General features: G+C 38.9%; 1 protein-coding gene across 2 annotated transcripts in view; it reads right to left on the reverse strand.

The window, feature by feature from the left end:
- The window catches only part of STRBP (spermatid perinuclear RNA binding protein), a 161,234-nt gene that overhangs the window by 34,582 nt on the left and 102,456 nt on the right, over positions 1 to 24,196 (reverse strand). For both annotated transcript variants that reach the window (XM_047768354.1, XM_047768353.1), the window contains exons 11-12: positions 5,500 to 5,592; positions 4,894 to 5,093 (exon numbers count right to left, since the gene is read on the reverse strand). In XM_047768354.1, the coding sequence (XP_047624310.1) occupies positions 4,894 to 5,093; positions 5,500 to 5,592 (293 nt within the window). The remainder of the gene's footprint in view (positions 1 to 4,893; positions 5,094 to 5,499; positions 5,593 to 24,196) is intronic.

Below are 24,196 nucleotides of genomic sequence, written 5' to 3' on the forward strand. Positions count from 1 at the left end.
TCAGATTCACTTGTTATGTAGCAGCATACTTCAATACTTTTATAAACAGTTTATATAATGGATGGATAATCTCCAAGGATATTCCAAGTGTACTTGCAATGCAGCACATCTAACAAAAAATTTCAAAGTAAGTCATTTTTCTATAAACACTTATTCTAAGGTTATTAACTAACGTAAGCTACAGAAGTAAAAAGAAAAGTGTATGGGAGTTCCTGCTGTGGCTCAGGGGGTTAAGAACCCAACTAGGATCCACGAGGATGCGGGTTCGATCCCTGGCCTTGCTCAGTGGGTTAAGGACATGGCGTTGCCGTGAGCTGTGGCGTAGGTCGCAGAGGCAGCTCAGATCCTGTGTTGCTGTGGGTGTGGTCATAGGCTGGCAGCTGCAGCTCCAAATGGAACCCTAGACCCGGGAATATCCACATGCTGCAGGTGCAGTCCTAAAAAGGAAAAAAAGAAGAAAGTACAGAGTTTTCAGACCTCTAGAACTAGTTCACTTGGAATCAATCTTGATGCCAAAAAGACTGGCATACTAAAGAAAATGAGAGTTTTCAATATCTAGCAAACAAATCAAACCTAATAAACACATCAACTGAGTGGAAAAAAATCACAAAATGATTTCTGGAAAAAAAAAATGTGAATGGAAAATCCAGGGTAACCATGCCCATTTTCTCCTAGATGGGGCTCGAGGCTGAGAAAGTTGATACCCTCAAAGATGAGAGGCCAAGAGTGAAAACATGAAACACAGAGATTCCATCCTGGCTCAGCAGTCAGCGAACTCAACTAGCATCCATGAGGACAGGGGTTTGATCCCTGGCCTCGCTCAATGGGTTAAGAATCTGAGCTGTGGTGTAGGTCACAGACATGGCTTGGATCCTGCGTCGCTGTGGCTCTGGCGTAGGCCAGTGGCTACAGTTCCAATTGGACCCCTAGCCTGGGAACCTCCATATGCGTGGGGTGTGGCCCTAAAAAGACAAAAAGACCAAAAAAAAAAAAAAAAAGAAAGAAAGAAAGAAAGGAAAAGAAAAGATGTAACACACCTTAAGCCATGGCTCTCCACTCAGAAGAAACTCATAGTCCCAGCTTCTATATGATAGAGAGTCTCTCAGGGGCTTAACCCCTTGTCCCCTTCAGCTAATCTTTTCCCCACAATGACTAAGATTCTTTTCATGGAATATGGTTGATTACGTCCTTAAAAGTATCCTTTGTGAGGGTCTGGCCAGAAAAAAGACTGGAGGAAGAAAGGGAAGCTTAGCCTAGCCACTAATCTCCATCATTTTAGGGTACCTGCGGCAGGGCGGCCAGGCTCCTCAGGCAGGAATGGATTTCTTTTTCCTCTGTTCTTAACAGGTACAGACCTCTACCCTCTACATGAAGCTACTGAATAGGGGATGCAAGGACTTTTCTTCAATGGGCTCCTCTTTCAAAAATACATGTTGGGGGAATTCCTGTTGTGGCGCAGCATAAATGAATCCAACTAGTATCCATAAGGATGAGGATTAAATCCCTGGTCTCGCTCATTGGGTCAGAGATCCAGTGCTGCCGTGAGCTGTGGTGTAGGTCACAGACATGGCTTGGATTCAGCAATGCTATGGCTGTGGTGTAAGCTGGCAGCTATAGCTCCAATTTGACCCCTAGCCTGGGAACTTCCATATGCCACGAGGGAGGCCCTAAAAAGCAAAAAAAAAAAAAAAAAAAAATTACATGTTGGATATAAAACACTCTCCAAAACTCATTTATAAACAGAATCTATAATGTGATATAACCTTTATGGATGGCAATTTGGCAATATATGGCTGACCTATAATAGGAATCCTAACATAAGTTTAATGAATTAATAGATCATTCAAATGTGCTTTCTTCTTGACCTAGTAATTCTATCTCTAGAATGTATCTTAAAAGATATATCAAACTAGTTCAAAAACATGCAAAGCTCAGAACCTGAAATAAACATTGCAACTCTCAAAAAAAAAAAAAAAAAAAAACTGAAGGCATCTAAATCCAAATTGATGATGCTAGACTGATGATAATAAAATATTAGACCATCACTAAAAATGAAAGAAATCCTTGTGGTAACTATTAAAAAAAAAAACTCACATTTTTAGATGAACAAGAAAAACATGATGCTAACTGAAACATACATTTTGTATATACAGTATGTACTTCCCACCATTCCTTATCTGAAACCCTTGGTGCCAGAATATTTTGAACTCATAATGGTTCAAAGTTCAGAAAGCTTTATAATACATTTTCCATATTTTTTCCAAATCCCCAGTGGGTTCTCAGGTGCTACCCATGTTGTGCAAAGAAACATAAAATATTCACACTAAATGGAATAATAAAGACTACAAACAGACCTATATCATTTGAGGCTAGGTTTTCTCATCAAGTGAGTCTGCATCAAACTTAGGGAAGTATTTTTCATTTTCTGTCCTTTTTGGATTTTAGAATTGTTAGGTTTTTTGTTTCTTTTTTTTAAAAGGCTTAGGAAAATACATACCAAAATGTTAATGGTTATTATGAGAACAAACAGCATCTAAATCTTGCCATAATGCAAAATTTGCCACTCTCTCCACTCCCCCAAATTTTACTGATTGAAACTTGCTATGAGGCTACTAGAGAAACAATCCACAAACTTTCAATGTATCAGAGATGCCTTTAAAAGGTTTCACAGCTTCATGCTATCCCTTTTACTCCTTTTACTGAGAACCTACGCAAGGCAAATGCCCACCTGACCTTAATACTAAAACTCTAACACTCAGAATCAGCCATTTGTTCTTAGGTCATAGACAGTGAATGCATATTGATATCGACATTTCACAAGCTTTTTGTGTCAGATGCTAGAAAACTTAAATCTAAATTAGTGACTCATTCTCAGTATATTTTACCTATATCATTAAATTGAATTTTTAGGCTTATTCCTAAATTCACTTTTTCCCTCATTCTTGGTTTTCTTTTAAATTCATACTATTTCATACACCTATAAATATAATAAAATTCATTAAAAAATAAATAAATACATACTATTTCAACATAGTTAGAAGTCCCCTTTTGTAAACAACACAAACACAATATACTGTTGTATAATTTACAGCTTAGTTATTATTTTTCTGCATTGTGCATATTACCACCTGACAAGTAACTGATCCATTTATATATCTGTTGTTTTTCTCCCCATCCTACTCTCCTAGAATGAAAGCTCCAGGAGGCCAAAGACTTTGTTTTGTTCACTGCTGTATCCTTATCATCTAGGACAATGTTTGCATCTACATTAATACTACTTGCAAACCGGAATAGTTATGAAAACAGACCAATTACATCTTATTCCGTACTGTTACATAACAGAACTTTTCTTAAATGAAAAGTGATCTTCCATCTATGTGATCTTTGACATCTTTGCAGTTGTCTGTAAGAGGTCAAATGTACTCATGGAGAGATTCCAATATTTAGGAATTTTCTACAAACCTATATGCATGATTGGCTGGTTCAATCCTGGACCTTATTCTCTACAGAAATATTCTGAAATACAGAAAAGGCACCATATGCAAAAAGATAATCAATAAAATTATTTACAATGGGAAAAATCTGTAAACAGCTAAATATCCAATGATAGGGAAATGTTTAAATATGTTAACAGTACATCTATATCATGTTAATCATACAGCAATTAAATAGTATTTATGGGAGTTCCGTCATGGCACAGCAGAAACAAATCCAACTAGGAACCATAAGGTTGCAGGTTCAATCCCTGGCCTCGATCAGGAGGGTTAAGGATCCAGTGCTGTCGTGAGCTGTGGTGTAGGTTGCAGACGCGGCTTGGATCTCATGTTGCTGTGGCTGTGGTATAGGCTGGCAGCTGTAGCTCGGATAAGACCCCCAGCCTGGGAACCTCCATATGCCGTGAGTGCGGCCCTGAAAAGACAAAAGACAAGGAAAAAAAAAATAAAAACAGTAAAAATATAAAAATTATTTACGAAGATTTTAATAACATGGAAAAACACTGATGACATGTTAAATTAAAAAAAAAAAAAAAAAAGGAGTTCCCGTCGTGGCGCAGTGGTTAACGAATCCGACTAGGAACCATGAGATTGCGGGTTCGGTCCCTGCCCTTGCTCAGTGGGTTAACGATCCGGCGTTGCCGTGAGCTGTGGTGTAGGTTGCAGACGCGGCTCGGATCCCGCGTTGCTGTGGCTCTGGCGTAGGCCGGTGGCTACAGCTCCGATTGGCCCCCTAGCCTGGGAACCTCCATATGCCTCGGGAGCGGCCCAAGAAATAGCAACAACAACCAAAAAAAAAGACAAAAAAAAAAGAGTTCCCATCGTGGCTCAGTGTTTAACAAATCCAACTAGGAACCATGACGTTGCGGGTTCGATCCCTGGCCTCCTCTCTCAGTGGGTTAAGGATCCAGCATTGCCGTGACCTGTGGTGTAGGTCGCAGATGTGGCTCGGATCCCACGTTGCTGTGCCTCTGGTGTAGGCCGGCAGCTACAGCTCCGATTAGACCTCTAACCTGGGAACCTCCACATGCTGTGGATGCAACCCTAGAAAAGTCAAAAAAAAAAAAAAAATCAGAGGATAGAATTATATACACTGAGCTCAACGTAACCAACAGAAAAAGATTGCAATAAACAACTACATACAAATATTAACTACTTCAGAGATAAGCAACTGACAGTTTTTATTTCTCTTCTTTTTTTCTGTATTCTGCAAATTTTGTATAATTAACACACATTATTTTACAACCAAAGAAAAGCAAGGTTTTGTGATCCAACGGTAAGAAAAGTCTGCTACTGTCATTAATATCTTGAAAAATTCTGTTAATTTACCATAGAAAAACAAGCATCCTACTTACAATATAAAATAAGAAAGCACTGCTAAGTAAAAGAAATACCGTACCTTCACTGCTACGTGAAGTTTTGCTGTTTTCTTGGATGGCCCTGAGGCTTCATATGTTGTACCATCCACATCTACAGACATTGTGAAAACTGGGGCGTGAACAGGACCAGACTGAGATAAGAGTTTATACTGAAGCCCAGGCCTGATCTGATTTAGCCTCATTAATGCATTCATAAGGTCTATTGCTTTACTATCCAGAACTGTTGAGAGAAATAGGAATAAGATCAGAATTTAACACATTTTACTTAAATCTATATGTTTGTAGGTTCCTAGTAACCATTCAGATTAAAAAAAAAAATAAGAATTTCAAAATGCACACATAAATTAACTTCACTTTATGATAATTTTTAAATTACTTCTTAAATAATTATGCTAATGTCATTATAAAAGTAATATGCATTATTATAGCTATACATTAATTTTAGTTTTTCAATATTAATATAGCTTAAGCCAATGAAGCTTGGAAACAAAAGAAGTTATTCAATCAATTTCTCAGTCAAGATTTATTCTTAAAACTCCACTTCAAATCAAATTCTTCACTTTTTATTTTCCTAAGATTATAAATCCTTTCTAGTTCATATCTGTAAGAATAAATATTTTACACACTTTTCCTTAAGTTTCGTTTCATCTTCTTATTGGGATCTTTATCATCCCCTAATCCATCTTCAAATGGTCTCTTCAGAGCTGAAGACCCAGCACCTACAAAAATTTATAAGAGATGCATTATCAGTCAAAACAATGATTCTACTTACTCCACCAAATGAATATAATATGTTTAAGAAGGAAAAATCTTAGGAATTACAAGGACCATAAGATTCTTCCACTGCTCAATTAAATACTTATAATCTTGTAGTAGAAAAGATTTTTTATGTGAATCTTTATAAAATAATATTATCCTTTTTATAACTATTTTCCCATTTATTCATACAGACACATGGAAATATCTATGCATATATTCACATCTGCATACACAAAAACAAAAAAAGTCTGGAAAGAGGGAGTTCCCGTCGTGGCGCAGTGGTTAACGAATCCGACTAGGAACCATGAGGTTGCGGGTTCAATCCCTGGCCTTGCTCATTGGTTTAAGGATCCGGCGTTGCCGTGAGCTGTGGTGTAGATTACAGACTCGGCTTGGATCCTGCGTTGCTGTGGCTCTGGCATAGGCCGGCGGCTACAGCTCCAATTCAACCCCTAGCCTGGGAACCTCCATATGCCGCGGGAGCGGCCCAAGAAATGGCAAAAAGACAAAAAAAAATTTAAAATAAAAAATGTAAACTCCCAGTCCATCCCACTCCCTCTCCTTCCCCCCTTGGCAACCACAAGTCTGTTCTCCACGTCTATGAGCATGTTTCTGATCTACAGATAGGTTCACTTGTATCATATTTTCGCTTCTATATATAAGTGACATCATATGGTATTTACCTTTCTCAAACTATTACATTTAGAATGGATAAGCAATGAGGTCTTACTGTATAGCACAGTAGGAACTATACCCAATCTCTTGTGATAAAACATGATGGAAAAGAATATGAGAAAAATAATGTATATATGTGTATGACTAGATCACTCTGCTATAGAGTATAAAGCAACACAACATTAAAATCAACTATAATTTTTTCATCTTATGCTTTTGGAAATCTATTTCTCACATCACAAAATACTCCTCTGTCTGCCTGTTCAGATTCCTATGCAAGATTTTATTTACAGTTCATCTTCCCCATGAAGTTTTCTTCAGCTTCTCTCTCACCTCAACTTTCTAAAAGAGTTTCTATGGTATGAGAAATATAAAGTGTCATATGCAGTATTCTGTCATTGCCTATTTCACATAGAGAGATCTTGTGTTTCCTTAGTGCTTAATGAAGGTCAAAGATATTTTCTCATTGTCATGTATCTTATAAACTATGTAATTATGAGACTTAGAACAACATAATGGGTATGGAACATTACTAACTTAACTAGTATTAATCGATTTCTTAGATAAAGCCTCTAGTTAGTAACACTGTCAGACAAAAGCCAGAATTTTTTTGCTGTCCAAGATAAAAACAAAGAAAAGCTCATCCACTTACCCAAATACTTTAAAGAACTCTCGGTGTATTAATAGCTGGTTGTTGGGTTTTTTTCCTAAAGCAAATTTTGATCAAGAGACTCATGCCCTAAGATTTCCAGATACTTCTTAGTGAAATCATGTGATAACACTGAGATTAACTACATATTCTCTGGTCATCAAGATTTATTGTCCCTTGAGGTAAACACTGACTTCAGGATTTGCTTGATTCAATACTTAACACTCAGGTCAATCAATCTTGATGTTCTCTCTTCAACAGAATGCAATATCTGCTTAGTCTTGTATTCATTTGCATTCCGCAAAATTGTGAGTATGCCAGTATCCCGGAACGCAGTCTTTAAGAGATAAAGTTAGAAAGGAACAATGTCTACTCAATCACTCTCCCACTCATGAGATTACATTAAAAAAGCTGCTCCCTGACTGCCCAGAATTCACTAGAGGGCACAAATGTACAGATCTGTTCTCTAAAGCCTCCAGCAACATGAACAGAGTTCTACAAATTAAGCTACATTCTACCATCTCTGCCACTGGAAAAGGGCCATAAAATCTGCAGCTAATCATAACAATAACAGGGGGCGTGGGCCTGTTTAGGCTTGCCTTACAAAAAACAAGTTTTCTATTTCTACAGTTTCTAGAAACAAGAAGTGATCATTTTAGAGAACATAGTTTTTAAAAACAATAGGTGAGTGCTTATTACCACATGAATGGCACTGTTCTTGACACCTAACATAAATTTATTTAGGAGCTCTCATTGTGGCTCCATGGTTAATAAACCTGACTAGTATCCATGAGAACACGGGTTCGATCCCTGGCCTCACTGGGTTAAGGATCTGGCGTTGGCATGAGCTGTGGTGTAGTTGGCAGATGAGGCTCAGATGCTACATTCATGTGGCTGTGGTGTAGGCCAGCAGCTACAAATCCGACTGGGCCCCTAGACTGGGAACTTCCATATGCTGTGGGTGAGGACCTAAAAAGACAAAAGACAAAAAAAAAATTTTAAATTAAATAAAAAATAACTTTATTCAATCCTCACAAGCACCCTATGAAACCTATACTATCATCATCACCCTTATAATTTCATTCACGTATTCATTCAGCAACATATAGTAATTAAGCATTCCTATTTGTCAGGACAATTTTAGGTGCTAGACACATAAAAGAGAACAAAGCAACATCCCTGTTCTTAGAAAGCCTGCATATGGTGTGGAAATTATATCCAACCTGACTTATGGTCCCAAGCACAGTGGAGAAAAATAAGAGGATGAAAGGAGAGGAGGTGTTGCTACTTTTTTACAAGTGCGGCCCGCCCATCAAAAAGGTCAGAAAAGTATTATTTATCCATAAGGAAAACTTTTGATGAAGACCTAAAAGAGTAAGCTATTCAGCTATTTAGGGAAAGAGCACCAGGCAGAGAGACCATCAAGTACAAAGGGTCTTAAGGCAGGAGCATGCTAAGAAATAGCATAAAGGCCTGAGCGGCTAGAGTGGCATAAACAAGGAGGGGATGGCAGAAGAAGATGAGCAGGAACAGTAGTTCTCAACCTTAGCTGTGACTAATTCACCAGAGGAACTATGGCAAAATATAATGGTTCCACCCAGTACTAGAAAGTAAGTCAAGTGGGAGTTAGTGTCGTGGCTCAGTGGTTAATGAACCCGCCCAGGAACCATGAGGTTGTGGGTTCGATCCCTGGCCTCACTCAGAAGGTCAAGGATCTGGCATTGCCATGAACTGTGGTGTAGGTCACAGAAAAGACTCAGATCTAGTGTTGCTGTAGCTGTGGCACAGGCCGGCGGTTACAGCTCCAATTAGATCCTTAGCTTGGGAACATCCATATGCTGTGGGTGCAGCCCTAGAAAAAGACAAAAAGACCAAAAAAAAAAAAGGAAGTCAAGTGGAATAGCCTTCCTCATGAGAGCAAATAGAAAATCTTTGACCAGGTCAAAATCTGAAGTTCAAGGAAAACTAAAAAGAGAAAGCCTGGTGAATCCTCCACACTGTGGGTTGGGCCTATGCAACACCATATGCAAGAAATAAATGAAAGAAGACATAGTTAGACAATCCCAAGGACTAAAGCCCAACTTCAAATCACCTAAGTCTCTGACTGTATTAAAGTAACCCTGATTGCCAACTCCCAGAAACAAATATAAATCCTCATTACCCTAGGCTTTAAATTCTCTAAAAAATGTTCAATTTACATCTCCAGCACTCAAAACAAAACACAAATACACAGGGGATTAAGATGGTGGAAGAGGACTGGAGATCACCTTCTCTCATAAAAACAACAAAATCACAACCAAATGCTGACTAATCTTCAACCAAATGGACTGGAAACTTTCAAAAAGATACCCTACTCCAGAAGACAAAGAGGAGGCCACATCAAGAGGTAGGAGGGGCGATTACATGATATAAGCAACCCCATACCTCCCGGGTTTGAAGCCCACAGACTGGAAAGTAACTGTATCACAGACTCACCTACAGGAGTGAGAGTTCTGAGTCCCATGTCCGGTCCCCTCTCCTGGGGATCTGGCATTGGGAGAAAGAACCCCCAGAGCATCTGGCATTGAAGGCCAGTGGGGCTTGTGCATAGGAGCTGCATGGGACTGGGGGAAACAGAGACCCCATTCTTGAAAGGCACACACAATCTTTCATATGCACTGGGTCCCAGGGCAAAGCAGAGGCTCCATAGGAATCTGGGTCAAACCTGACTGCAGTTCTTGGAGGATCTCCTGGGAAAACAGGGGGTGACTATGGCTCATTGTGGGGGAAGAACACTGGAGGCAAAGCTCTCGGGAAAATTCATCAGCATGTGTTCCTCTAGAGGTGGCCATTTTGGGAAAATCTGGCCCCATGCATCAGATCTGAGAAGCCCCAGGCCAAACAATAATCCAGGTGGGATCACAACCCCACCCATCAGTGAACGGGCTGCCTAAAGACACCCCCCCCCCCAGGCACAGAGCAACCCCTAATCTCACCCAGATACATGGCCCTACCCACCAGAGTGATCTGAATCAGCCTGCCTACTGGTGAGCAGGCACCAGTCCTTCCCAATAGGAAGCCTACAGAAGCCTCCATACCAACGTCATGCACAATGGGGGCAGACACCACAAATAAGAGAGGCTACAACTCTACTGTCTGCAAAAGAACACTATATCAAAAACTATAAAAATGAAAAGACAGAATTATAACTCAGACAAGAGAGAAAGAACAAAACCCAGAAAAACAGCTAAGTGATCTGGAGATTACCGGCCTCCAAGAAAAAGACTTTAAACTGATGATGCTGAAGATGATGTAAGACATTGGAAATAAAGTGGAGGCAAAGACTGATAATTTACGAGACACACTGAGCAAAGAAATACAAGATTTAAAATTTAAGCAAGCAGATATGCAAAATACAATAAATAAAGTAAAAAATTCATTAGAAGCAACCAATAGCAGAACACAGGAGGCAGAAGAATGAATAAGCAAGGCAGAGGACAGACTAGTGGAAATCACTGATGTTGAATAGAAAAGAGAAAAAAGACTGAAAAGAAATGAAGAGAGTCTAAGAACTCTGAGACAATGTTAAATCCACCAACATTCATAATATAGGGGTGCCAGAAATAGAAGATAGAAAGGGACAGAAAAAATATTCTAAGAGATAATAGCCAAAAATTTCTCTAACATGGGTAAGGAACCATTCACTCAAAAGCAGGAAGCACAACGAATACCATACAAAATAAACCCAAGTAGGAACACTCTGAGACAACCCAACTGACAAAAATTAAAGACAGAGAGAAAATATTGAAAGCAGCTAGGGAAAAGAAACAAATATCATAAAAGGGAACCACGATAAGGTTACTGGGAGGTTTTTCAGCAGAAACTCTGCAGGCCAGAAGAGATTGGCATGATACACCTAACACGATAAAAGGAAAAAACCTCCAACCAAGATTACTTTACCCAGCAAGGCTCTCATTCAGATTTGAAGGAGAAATCAAAAGCTTTACAGTTAAGCAAAAGCTAAGAGAATTCAGAAACACTAAACCAGCTTTACGACAAATACTAAAGGAAATTCTCTAGGCAGAAAAGAAAAGGCCACAACCAGAAACGAAAACACTACAAATGACAAGGCTCACCAGTAAAGGCGTATATACAGTAAAGGTAGAAAACCATCCACACACAAATATGCTAACAAAACCAGAAATCGTGAGAAGAGGAGGGTACAAATGCAGGATACTGGAGAGGCACTTGCAATTAAGAGACCAACAACTTAAAAAAATCTCATATATAGATATAGACTCCTATATCAAAACTTCAGGGTAACTGCAAAACAAAAATCTACAACTGATAACACATACAAATAAGAAAAATCAACTCAAATATGGAGTTCCCATCGTGGCTCAGTGGTTAAGGAATCCGACTAGGAACAATGAGGTTGTGGGTTCAATCCCTGGCCTCGCTCAGTGGGTTACAGAGCTGGTGTTGCGTGAGTTGTGTTGTAGGTTGCAGATGCAGCTCAGATCCCACATTGCTGTGGCCAGCGGCTACAGCTCCAATGAGACCCCTAGCCTGGAAACCTCCATATGCTGTGGGTGCAGTCCTAGAAAAGACAAAAAAACAACAACAAAAAAAAATTCAGGGTAACTGCAAAACAAAAATCTACAATTGATAACACAAACAAATAAGAAAAACAACTCAAATACAACACTAAAGATGGTCATCAAACCACAAGAGGAGAGAATAAGAGAAGAAAGGAAGAAAAAAGAGCAACAAAAACAAATCCAAAACAGTTAATAAAATGGCAGTAAGAACATACAAGTGAATAATTACCTTAAATGTAAATGGGCCAAATACCCCAACCAAAAGACAGAGACTGGCTGAATGGATATAAAAACAAAATCCATATATATGCTGTCTTCAAGACACCCACTTCACTTCTAGGGACACATACAAATTCAAAGTGAGAGGATGGAAGAAAATATTCCATGCAAACAGGAATCAAAAGAAAGGTGGAGTTGGGAGATCCCGTCATGGCTCAGTGGTTAACGAATCCACCTAGGAACCATGAGGTTGCGGGTTCAATCCCTGGCCTCACTCGGTGGGTTAGGGATCTGGCGTTGCTGTGAGCTGTTGGTGTAGGCTGCAGACGCGGCTTGGATCCTGCGTTGCTGTGGCTCTGGCTACAGCTCCGGTTAGACCCCTAGCCTGGGAACCTCCACATGCCGTGGACGAGGCCCTAGAAAAGACAGAAAGGGAGGGGAAAAAAAAAAAAAAAAAACCTGGAGTAGCAATACTCCTATCAGACAAAAGAGACCTTAAAACAAAGAATACTATAAGAGACAAGGAAGGACATTACATAATGATCAAAGGATCAATCCCAGAAGAAGATATAGCAATTGTAAATATATATGCACCCAACATAGGATCACCTCAACATATAAGGCAACTGCTAACAACCTCAAAAGGAGAAATTGACAGTAACACAATAGTAGCGGGGACTTTAACACCCCACTTACAGCAATGGGACAGATCATCCAGCAGAAAATCAACAAGGAAACACAGGCCCTGAATGAAGCATCAGACCATATGGACTTAGTAGTTATTTATAGGACATTCCATCCGAAAGCAGCAGAATACACATGCTTTTCAAGTGCACACAGAACATTCTCTAGGACTGATAACATTCTGGGCCACAGATCAAGCCTCAGTAACTTTAAGAGGAGAGACTCGAGCTTGGGGTAAATAGATGCAGAATATTGCCTTTAGGATGGATTCCAATGGGATCCTGCTGTGTAGCACTGGGAACTCTATCTAGTCACTTATGATGGAACATATAATATGAGAAAAAAGAATGTACACATGTAAGTGTAACTGGGTCACCTGCTGCACAGTAGAAAAAATATAAATAAACGATTTAAAAAAAAGAAAGAAAATTGAAATCACATCAAGCATTTTTTCTGACCACAACACTGTATGACTAGAAATCAAAAAGAAAAAAACTGCAAAAAACAAACACGTGGAGAATCAACAATATGCTAGTAAAGAACCAATGGATCACTGAAGAAGTCAAAGAGGAAATTAAAAAACACCTAGAAGCAAATGACAACAAAGACACAACACTCCAAAACCTATGGGATGCAGCAAAAGGAGTTCTAAGAGGCAAGTTTACAGCAATACAAGCCTACCTCAGGAAACGAGAAAAAGCTCATATAAATAACCTAACTTCACATCTAAAGCAACTAAAGAGAGAAGAGCAGAGAAGATCTTAAGTTAGTAGAGGAAAGAAATCATAAAGATCAGAGCAGAAATCAATGGGGAAAAAAATGAAGAAAACCACAGAAAAGAGCAATGAAATGAACAGCTGATTCTTTGAAAAGATCAACAAAATTGATAAACCCTTAGTCAGACTTATCAAGCAAAAAAGAAGACTCAAATCAATAAAATTAGAAATGAAAAAGGAGAAGTAACAACAAACATCACAGAAATACAAAGGATCATAAGAGACTACTACTATCAACTATATGCCAATAAAACCTAGAAGGAATGGACAAGTTCTTAGAAAAGTACATCTTCCAAAACCAAACCAAGACAAAATAGAAAAGATGAATAGACCAATCACAAGTACCGAAATTAAATCTGTGATTAAAAAACTTCCAACAAACAAAAGTCCAGGACCATATGGCTTTACAAGAGAATTCTATCAAACATTTAGAGAAGAGCTAACACCTATCCTTCTGAAACTATCCCCAAAAATTGCAGAGGAAGGGACACTCCCAAACTCATTCTATGACGCCACCATCACCCTGATACCAAAACCAGACAAAGGGAGTTCCCGTCGTGGCGCAGTGGTTAATGAATCTGACTACGAACCATGATGTTTCAGGTTCGACCCCTAGCCTTGCTCAGAGGGTTAAGAATCCGGGGTTACCGTGAGCTGTGCTGTAGGTCACAGATGCAGCTCAGATCCCGCATTGCTATGGCTCTGGTGTAGGCCAGCAGCTACAGCTCTGACTAGACCCCTAGCCTGGGAACCTCCGTATGCCACACGAAGCGGCCCTAGAGAAAGGCAAAAAAAAAAAAAAAAAAAAAGAGGAAAAACAGACAAAGATGCCACAAAAAAAGAAAATTACAGGCCGATTTCACTGATGAACATCGATCCAAAAATGCTCAACAAAATACTAGCAGACTCCAACAATACTTTAAAAGGACTGTACATCATGATCAAGTGGGATTTACCCCAGGCATGCAAATATTCTTCAATATCTGCAAATCAATCAGTGTGATACACCACATTAACAAACTGAAGAATAAAAACCATAGGATCCTCTCAACAGATGCAGAAAAAGCCTCTGACACAATCCAACACCCATTTCTGATAGAAACCCTTCAGAAAGTGGGCATAGAGGGAACCTACCTCAACATAATAGAGCCCATATACAACAAACCCAGAGCTAACTTCATTCTCAATGGTGAAAAGCTGAAAGAATTCCCACTGAGATCAGGAACAAGACAAGGATGTCTGCTCTTGCCACTACTATTCAACATAGTTTTGGAAGTCCTGGCCATGGCAACCAAAGAAAAAGAACTAAAAGGAATTCAAATTGGAAAGGAAGAAGTAAAACTATCACTATTTGCAGATGACATGATACTATACCTAGAGAATCCTAAAGACACTACCAGAAAACTGTCAGAGCTCATCAGTGAATTTGGAAAAGTTGCAGGATGCAAAATTAATACACAGAAATTGACGGCATTTCTATATATCAACAACAAAAGATCAGAGAGATAAATTAGGGAAATGACCCCACTTACCATCATATCAAAAGAATAAAATACTTAGGAATAAACCTACCTATAGAGTCAAAAGACCTGTACTCTCAAAACTCTAAGACACTGATAAAAGAAATCAAAGAGGACACAAACAGATGGAAAGACATACGATGCTCTTGGATTGGAAGAATCAATATTATCAAAATGACTCTACTACCCAAGGCAATGTATAGATTCAATGCAATCCCTATCAGATTACCAGGAACATTTTTCATGGAACTCAAACAAAATATTTTAAAGTTTGTTTGGAAGTACAAAAGACCCAGAACAGCCGAAGACATCCTGAGAAAGAAAAATGGAACTGGGGGAATCAGGCTCCCTGACTTCAGACTATACTACAAAGCTACAGTCATCAAAACCATATGGTACTGGCACCAAGACAGAAATATGGATCAGTGGAACAGGATTGTAAGCACAGAATTAAACCCACGCACCTACAGTCAACTAATCTATGACAAAGGAGGCAAGAATATACAATGGAGAAAGGACAGTCCCTTCAATAATAAGTGGTGCTGGGAAAACTGGACAGCCACTAGTAAAAGAATGAAATTAGAACACTCTCTAAAACCACACCCAAAAATAAACTCAAAATAGATTAAAGACCAAAATATAAGACCAGATACTTGTAAAACTCTTTGAGGAAAACATAGGCCAAACACTCTCCGACATAAACCACAGCAACATCTTCTCAGATCACCCCCCTAGAATAATGACAATAAAAACAAAAATAAACAAATGGGACTTAATTAAACTTAAAAGTTTCTGCACAACAAAGGAAACCCTACACAAACAAAAAGACAACCCACAGAATGGGAGAGAATATGTGCAAATGAATCGACTGACAAGGAATTAAACTCCAAAATTTATAAACACCTCCTGCAGCTCAATGCCAAAAAAACAAACAACCCCATCAAAAAATGGGCAGAAGATCAAAACAGACGGTTCTCCAAAGAAAACATAGAGATGGCCAAAAAACACATGAAAAGATGTTCAACATCACTCATCATTAGAGAAATGCAAATCAAAAAAACTCTATGAGGTACCACCTTACACCAGCCAGAATGGCCATCATCAAAGAGTCTACAAACAATAAGTGCTAGAGATGGTGTGGAGAAAAAGGAACCCTATTATACTGTTGGTGGGATTGTAAATTGGTGCAACCACTGTGGGAAACAGTATGGTGATTCCTCAGAAAACTAAAAAAAGAGCTACCATTGGAACCAGTAATCCCAGTTCTGGGCATCTATCCAGAGAAAATCATGACTCAAAAAGATACATGTACTCCAATGTTCACTGCAGCACTATACACAATAGCCAAGACGTGGAAACAACCTAAATGTCCATTAACCTAAATGTCCATGGAAACAACCTAAATGTCCATTAACAGAAGATGTGGTGTATATACACAATGGAATATTACTCAGCCATTAAAAGGAAAGAAATAATGGCATTTGCAGCAACATGAATGAACCTAGAAATTATCATGCTAAGTGAAGTCAGTCATACAGTGAGACACTAACGTCAAATGCTATCACTTACATGTGGACTTTTAAAAAAGGACACAATGAACTTCTTTGCAGAACAGATATTGACGTGCAGACTTTGAAAAACTTACTATTTCCAAATGAGAAAGGTTGGGGCTGGGGGGATCCACTGGGGGTTTCGGATGGAAATGCTATAAAATTTGGTTGTGATGATCACTGTACAACTATAAATGTAATAAAGTTCATTGAATAATAAAAACAAAGAAAAATACAAGTACATGAAAAGGTAAGATATTATAATCAAAAATCATGGGAAGCAGCAAACAACAGAAATAGATCCAAAGGAGACTCAGATGATGAAGCATTATTTCAGAATCAAGCTTTAACAAAAACAATGATTAGAATGCTCAAAAACAAAAAAAAAGTCATCAAGAAAACCTGTGGCAGAAAATCTTAAAACTATAAGGGATCCAAAATTCTAGAAATTAAAAACTGTCAGTCCAAGACATGTAAACAACCTAAATGTCCATCGACAGAGGAGTGGATCAAGAAGAGGTGGTACATACACCAAATGGAATATTACTCAGTCATTAAAAGGAACAAAATACCAGCATTTTTATCAACATGGATGGACCTAGAAATTACCATACTAAGTGAAGTCGGTCAGACAATGGGACACCAACATCAATGCTATCACTGACATGCAGAATCTGAAAAAAGGACAGAATGAACTTCTTTGCAGAACAGATAATGACTCACAGACTTTGAAAAACTTACGGTTTCCAAAGGAGACAGTTTGGGGGTGGAGGGATGCACTGGGTTTGTGGGATGGAAATCCTATAAAACTGGATTGTGACGATCACTGTACAACTATAAATGTAATAAATTCACTGAATAATAAAAAAATTTAAAAATAAATCTTAATAAATAAATAAATATAAATAAATAAAAACTGGCAGACCTTGGAGTTCCCATTGTGGCTCAGTGGTTAACAAACCCAACTAGGAACCATCAGGTTGTGGGTTTGATCCCTGGCATCGCTCAGTGGGTTAAGGATCCAGTGTTGCCATGAGCTGTGGTGTAGGTCACAGATGTGGCTCAGATCTCGCATTGCTGTGGCTCTGGCGTAGGCCTTTGGCTACAGCTCTGATTAGACCCCTACCCCGGGAACCTCCACATGCCACAGGGGCAGCCCTAGAAAAGAAAAAAACAAAAAACAAAACTGGCAGACCTGCAAGGGGAAATGGACAATTTACAATAGAGGGGAGTTGACATACCTTTCTCAGTAATTAAGAAACAAGCTAAAAAATATTATATATGTATGTAGAGAGAGCGAGAGAGAGAGAGATTGAGTACAAGTGTGTAAGATTTGGATAACGTAATGAACAAATGTAACCTGACATTAAAGACATTCTGACCAACTGCAGATATACATACTTTTGCAAAATATGAATCATTGATAAAAACAGACCATGTGCTGAGCCATAAATTAAGTTTTAAGAAACATCGAAGAGAAAAAAAAACCATACAAAGCAGGAGTTCCCATTGTGGCTCAGTGGTAACAAACCCGACTAATATCCATGAGGATGCAGGTTCGATCCCTGGCCTTGCTCAGTAGTTAAGAATCCAGTGTTTCTGTGAGCTGTGTTGTAGGTCGCAGACTCGGCTCAGAAGATGAGTTGCTGTGGCTGTGGTGTAGACCGGCAGCTGCAGTTGTGACTCAATCCCTAGCCTGCGAACTTCCATATGGATCGAGTGTGGCCCTAAAAAGCAAAAAACAAACAAACAAAAAACAAACAAACAAAAAAAAAAGCATGTTCTTAGATCACATCAGAATAAGTGACTTCAAAAATAAAGAGATAACTGGAGTTCCCATCTGGCTCATCAGTGAGAGAACCCAACTATCATCCATGAGGACATGGGTTCAATCCCTGGCCTCACTCAGTGGTTTAGGATCCGGCGTTGCTGTGCGCTATGGGTAGGTCACAGATGCAGCTCAGATCCTGCGTTCCTATGGCTCGGGCATAGGCCAGCATTACTGCAGTACCGATTGGACCCCTAGCCTGAGAACCTCCATGTGCCACAGGTGCAACCCTAGATAAATAAACAAATAGGTAACTTGAAAATTGTCATTTGTCTGGAAATTAAGCAATGATATCTACATGGCTTATGTGTCAAAGAACTGATAAAAAGGGAAAATAAGCAATAGTTTTAACTAACTGATAATGAAAATACTAATGTAAAATGAACATAATGCACACAAATCTCATATAAAGGTAAACTTACAATCTTAATAGTATATAAAATGAGAGGCTCAAAAAAATTAACCAATAGTGTATTCATCTATCTCAAAAATTTAGAAAAGAAGAGAAAATTAAACCCAAAGAAAGCAGTGAGGGGGATTTCCCTTTGTGGCGCAATGGAAACGAATCCGACTAGTATCCATGAGGATGCCAGTTCAATCCCTGGTCTCATTCATTGCATTAACAATCTGGTTGCCACGAGCAGTGATATAGCTGGGATCCCACGGTGCTGTGGCTGTGGTTTAGGCTGGCAGCTATGGCTCTGATTCGACCTCTAGCCTGGGAAGTCCCATATGCCACGAATGCAGCCCTAAAAAGCAAAAAAACAAAAAGAAAGTTGTAAAGGAAAACAAAGGACAAGAGCAGAAATCAATGAAATAAATTACAAGCATATACCAGGAGATGATCAACAAAGTCAAAAGCTGATTTAAAAAAAAAAAAAAAAAGGCTACTAAAACTGATAAACCTCCAGTGAGAGTGATCGGAAAAAAAGAAGGTATAAAATGCATAAAAGAGGACATCACTACAAATACCAATCAAAAGATAAGAGGATCTTACAAACTATTTTATTTTTAAATTTAGACGAAATGGACAAATTCCTAGAAAAACACATTTACCAGAACTCTCATAAGAAGATGACAGTCCGATGACTATCAAGGAAATTAGATTTATAGTTTAAAATCTTCCCACAGGAGTTTCCATTGTGGTGCAGCGGAAATGAATCTGACTAGGAACCATGAGATTGCGGGTTCGATCCCTGGCCTCACTCAGTGGGTTAAGGATCCAGCATTGCTGTGAGCTGTAGTGTAGGTCGCAGACTCAGCCGGCAGCTGTAGCTCTGATTAGACCCCTAGCCTGGGAACCTCCATATGCCGCATGAGCAGCCCTAAAAAGGACAAAACAGACAAAACAAAAATAAAAATAAAATAAATAAAATCTTCCCACAAAGAAAATCTCATACCCAAATGGCTTCACTGATAATTCACTTAAGGAAGAAATAACATCAATCTTACACAAACCCTTTCAAGGAACAGAAAAGGAAGGATGGACAATTCCCAACTCATTTTATGTTCCCAAAATGTTACAACAAAGGAAAACTGCTGGCCAACCCTACACACAAAAAATCTGTTTTTGTGAAATGCTCACAACAATGTACACAAGATTGTTCACAGTACCTTTATTTGTAATAGCCAAAAACTGGAGACAAACAATATATCCTACAATAGGTGCCTAGTTAAACCAAACTCTGGCTTAGTCATGCCATGGAATCCTACTTAACAGTAAAAAGGAACAAACAACTGACACATGCTAACAACTTGGACGGGCCACAAGGCATTACAGTGAGCGAGGGGACCAGGGTCTCAAAAGACTGCATAACGTGAAACATCACTGATACAAAATCCTTGAAATGACAAAATTATAGAGATGGAGACAATTTAGTGGTTTCCTGAGCTTGGAGATGGTTGACAAAAGAGGGGTGGTTCTCCTATGAAGGGACAGCATAAGGGAGATCTCTATAGTGATGAAATAGTCTGTATCCTAACTGCAGTAGTAGCTACACAAATCTACACGTGATAAAATGACCTAAAACCTATATACACGTTGTGTAAATGTCAATTTCCTGGTTTTCACACTGTACTATCATTGCATAAGATGTAACCATTGGGAGAAACCAGGTGAAGGGTCCATGAGACCTCTCAATACTGTCTTTGCAACTTCCTTTGACTCTCTACAGATAAAAAGTTGGAGTTCTCGCTGTGGCACAGTGGGGAGGTGATCCAGCCTGTCTCTGTCATTTGCTAATGGTTTGGATAAGGATGAAAGAAAGAGAGGATTCAAGGGTGAAGGGCTCTGACCAGAGCACAGAGGCGGACAGAGTTTCCAATGACTAGGATAGCAGTAACTATGGAAAAGAACACATGAGAGAAGCAGAGTACGGACAGGACTTCATTAAGTTGAGGGTCTGTCAGACACCCATGCGGAGACACTGAGGAGCCATTTGGATAGCTGGGTCTGAGGTCAAGGGCTGGGAAGTCTACAAAGACATAAATGTGGGAATCTTCAGTGAATAGGAGGTATTAAGACAAGAGACTAGATGAGATCTAAAAAGCTTAAATAGGTGTAAATAAAGAGAAATGGTCTGAGGTCTGCACCCTGAGACACTTTAATATTCAGAAATCAGGAAGACGAGGAAAACAAAGACAGCTGAGGAAAGGGCAGTGGGACAGAAGACTCAAGATAATGCAATGACCTGGAAGTCAAATGAAAAGTAGTATTTCATGTCAGAAAAAGTATCTGACAATACCCACTGTTGTTGAGGACAGAGAGCAACAGGAACTTTCATACACTGCTGGTGGGAATATAAATTGCTATATATAACCATTTACTAGATCATATACTGGCCCCCAGTAACTCCTGGATATATATTCCAGGTGGCATGTATAAGAATGCTCCTAGCCAACAATGTGAGAGGCTGCCATAAAATAAAAAGAACCCTAATGTCCTTCAAAAGTACAATGGATAAGTTGTAGTATATCCATAATGGATACTATAAAGGTACAAAAATGAATGAACTATAGCTATATGCAGAAACATGAAATGTATCCCAGACAATACTGGACAGAAGAGCTTAGTCACAAAAAATTAAACTCAGTATGACTCCATTTCCTTAAAGTTCTAGGCAGTAACAAATTAAATTGTTAAAGAAAGCACACAAAGGTGGGAAAGCTTTAAAGAAAATCAAGGAAATGACTATCAAAAAAATCAGGAATGGGGAGTTCCCTGGTGGCTCATTGGGTTAAGTCACTGCTACAGCTTGGGTTCAATCCCAGCCCCAGGACCTTTCACATGCTGCAAGTGCAGCCAAAAAAAAAAAAAACAAAACAACAACAACAACAAAAGTTTAGGAACAGTAGTTCATAGGGCAGGGAGGTGCTATGTTAGGATAAATAAATGGCTTCTCAGAAGCTGACAAGTGTTCCATTTCTTAGCCAAGGTGGTGATTACGTGGATTTTTTTTTTTTTTTTTTGGCCTACGCCCTAAGCACATGAAAATTCCCAGGCCAGGGATAAAACCCACAGCTGATCCTTAACCTGCTGTGCCACAAGGGAACTCTATGAACTTTTTAAACAATACAGATTTTATACTTTCTATACATGTGTTATATCTCATAACAAAATAAATATAACAGAAAATAGTGTTCATCTCGTGTCCAATGTTGCAAAAAAGCCAGCTAAGATGAGGAATGAAAGCTAGCCACTGAATGTAATAATGCACAAGGCACAAGAGAGACTTGGGTAGCATGGTAAGGAAGAAATGCCTGATAAAAATAAATTTTAAAGAAAGTGAGAAAAAGGAGAAAGAAACAATAGGCCACTCTTTCCAAAAGTAATGCTGTAAAGGTGAGCAGAGAAATGGGACTCTATTGGAGGAATCTACAGAATCAAGGGGGAGTTCAGCTGTGTCTTTCAAATGGGAGGCACTATAGCAAGTTTTTATACTCATGAGAATGACCCAGTGGAAAGGGAGGAATTGATGCTGGTTAGAAAAAAAGAATTGCTAGAATAATGTCCATTTGTAGACAAAAGGGGATGGAATACAGTGGACAAGTAGAAAAGCTTTAACCAGTCAAGGGAGGGAAAGCAATGTATATGAGTACTTAGAGCAAACAAGGTCATGAGATGAGAGGGAGGGGTGGGAAGGGAAGTGTGAAATGACACATGTGCAACGCTTATCTAGAAGTGGAGAACTCTAGAACTCAGAAGAGGACTGTCAGACAACGCAAATAATCTACTAAGGTTAACATCTCAAACTTAAAGGAAGAACAGTTAAGATATCTATGGATTTTTTCCTCCAACAATGTCCAATAACCTGGTAAAGGCACAGAGTTGGATTCAACCAGAATTTCTGGCAAGAGAGGATCAACAAAATAAAGGAATGTGCAAGGGAGTGATCATCATAATCTCCATGTGAATACAGAGAAGAGACAGAAGTGAGACCAGCTGAAAGGTGAGGGACAAGGAAGAGGTAGAAAAATCTATGGTGAAGTTCAAGAATTAGCATAGAGTAATAGACAGTGTGACAATGAGATGTAGTTAGAAAATGGGATTCCTAAGAAGGAACCATGGAGAGGGTACAGGTACAGTTACTGAAGACAGGGTCTAGGCTGGGTCCAACAGATGGGCACCTGAGGTAATAAGGTAGAAGACATAGTATGTATGGGAGAGGAAGTCAAGGAATTAGGATGCCAAAATTCTGTTTTAAAAAAATCATCTAAATGCATATGGAAATCACCAAGAATTATAAGAATAAAGTTTAGAGGTCAATGTCAGGAAGGCACATGCTAAAAACCATGAAATTATAAGGAAGAATGCAGCAAGTGTCTAGAGGCAATGGCCTTGGTTCCCTCGTCTTACAGCCCAGGCGCAGAATAGTTAGGTGATCTGCCCAAGTTGTGCAGCTAGTAACTGACAGGACTCGAATGGAAACACCAACTGTCTGGTTCTATTTTAAGCTATAAATTGACAGCCTAGCAGTTCCCAAACTTTTGAGCAGAGACCATTAAAGTTAAAAAAAAAATAATCTAAGTCATATAACAATAGATATACCATCTAATGAAAGAAAAAACACAAAACCAAAAGAACTCAGTGAATGAAATAAAAATTTTCCTTATTAATCTATACATATATTTGAAGTTTTTATTCAATCATTCAATCCAGAGACATGGCTATGTGAATCTTCTTCAGAAATTCTTTGCCATTGTGTGAACATCCTCTGGAAGAGAATGACTTTCATTTCACAAACATTTATTAAGCACCGGTTTGTAATAATTACGTGTAGGGCCTGGAGGATTCCTTACCCCTGAGTTTATAGTGAAAGCAGTGAGTCTCAAACTTTTTAGTCTCAAGACCATTTTACCCTCTTAAAAAATTATTGAGCACCCAAAGAACTTTGTTTTGTAGGTAATATCTATCAATATTTAGCAAATTAGAAATTAAAACAAAAAAATTTTAATGCAATAAGCAAAAAATTGCATTAGACATCAGAGAGGTGATGCTATTACAGGTCACATGCAGCCTTCAGAAAACTATACACTCATGAAACACAGAGCCGAAAAAGCCAGGGGGGAAAAGGCCTTAGAATTACTATGAAATAATTTTCATTTGGTAAACTCCCTAAAAAGTCTTTATCCCACTAGAATTCTGTTGTTTCAATAAATAAATCAGGCCATTGCACTATTTTATCATATAAGAATTATAAGAGTCATATCTTTTGTGGTAGGTAGGTTGTTCCAGATGAAAATAACTGGTATTAAACATTCCACCTTCTGGTATAATACAAGATGAAAAAGAAAGAAAGAGAGAGAGGTTTTTGTGGCATAATGAGGAGAGTGAGTGGATTCACATTTTGTATCTACTGTTTGCAGGCACTGAGTTGGGCATTTTAATCTGCCAATAGCCCCAATAGAGGGGAGTAATAGTCCTCCAGAAAGAGATGAACTGGTCATTCAAGGCCTAAAAGCTGGTAAACAGTGGAGCTATGACTGGAATCAGGTCAAATTGACCCTAAAGCCTGTGCTCTTTCTACTGAAACTCTAATCTGAGTTCAGAAAGATTAGCACAAATGGAAGAGAGTCCTAAACTT

This window comes from Phacochoerus africanus, chromosome 2 (assembly GCF_016906955.1).
Source record: "Phacochoerus africanus isolate WHEZ1 chromosome 2, ROS_Pafr_v1, whole genome shotgun sequence".
Lineage (NCBI taxonomy): Eukaryota > Metazoa > Chordata > Mammalia > Artiodactyla > Suidae > Phacochoerus > Phacochoerus africanus.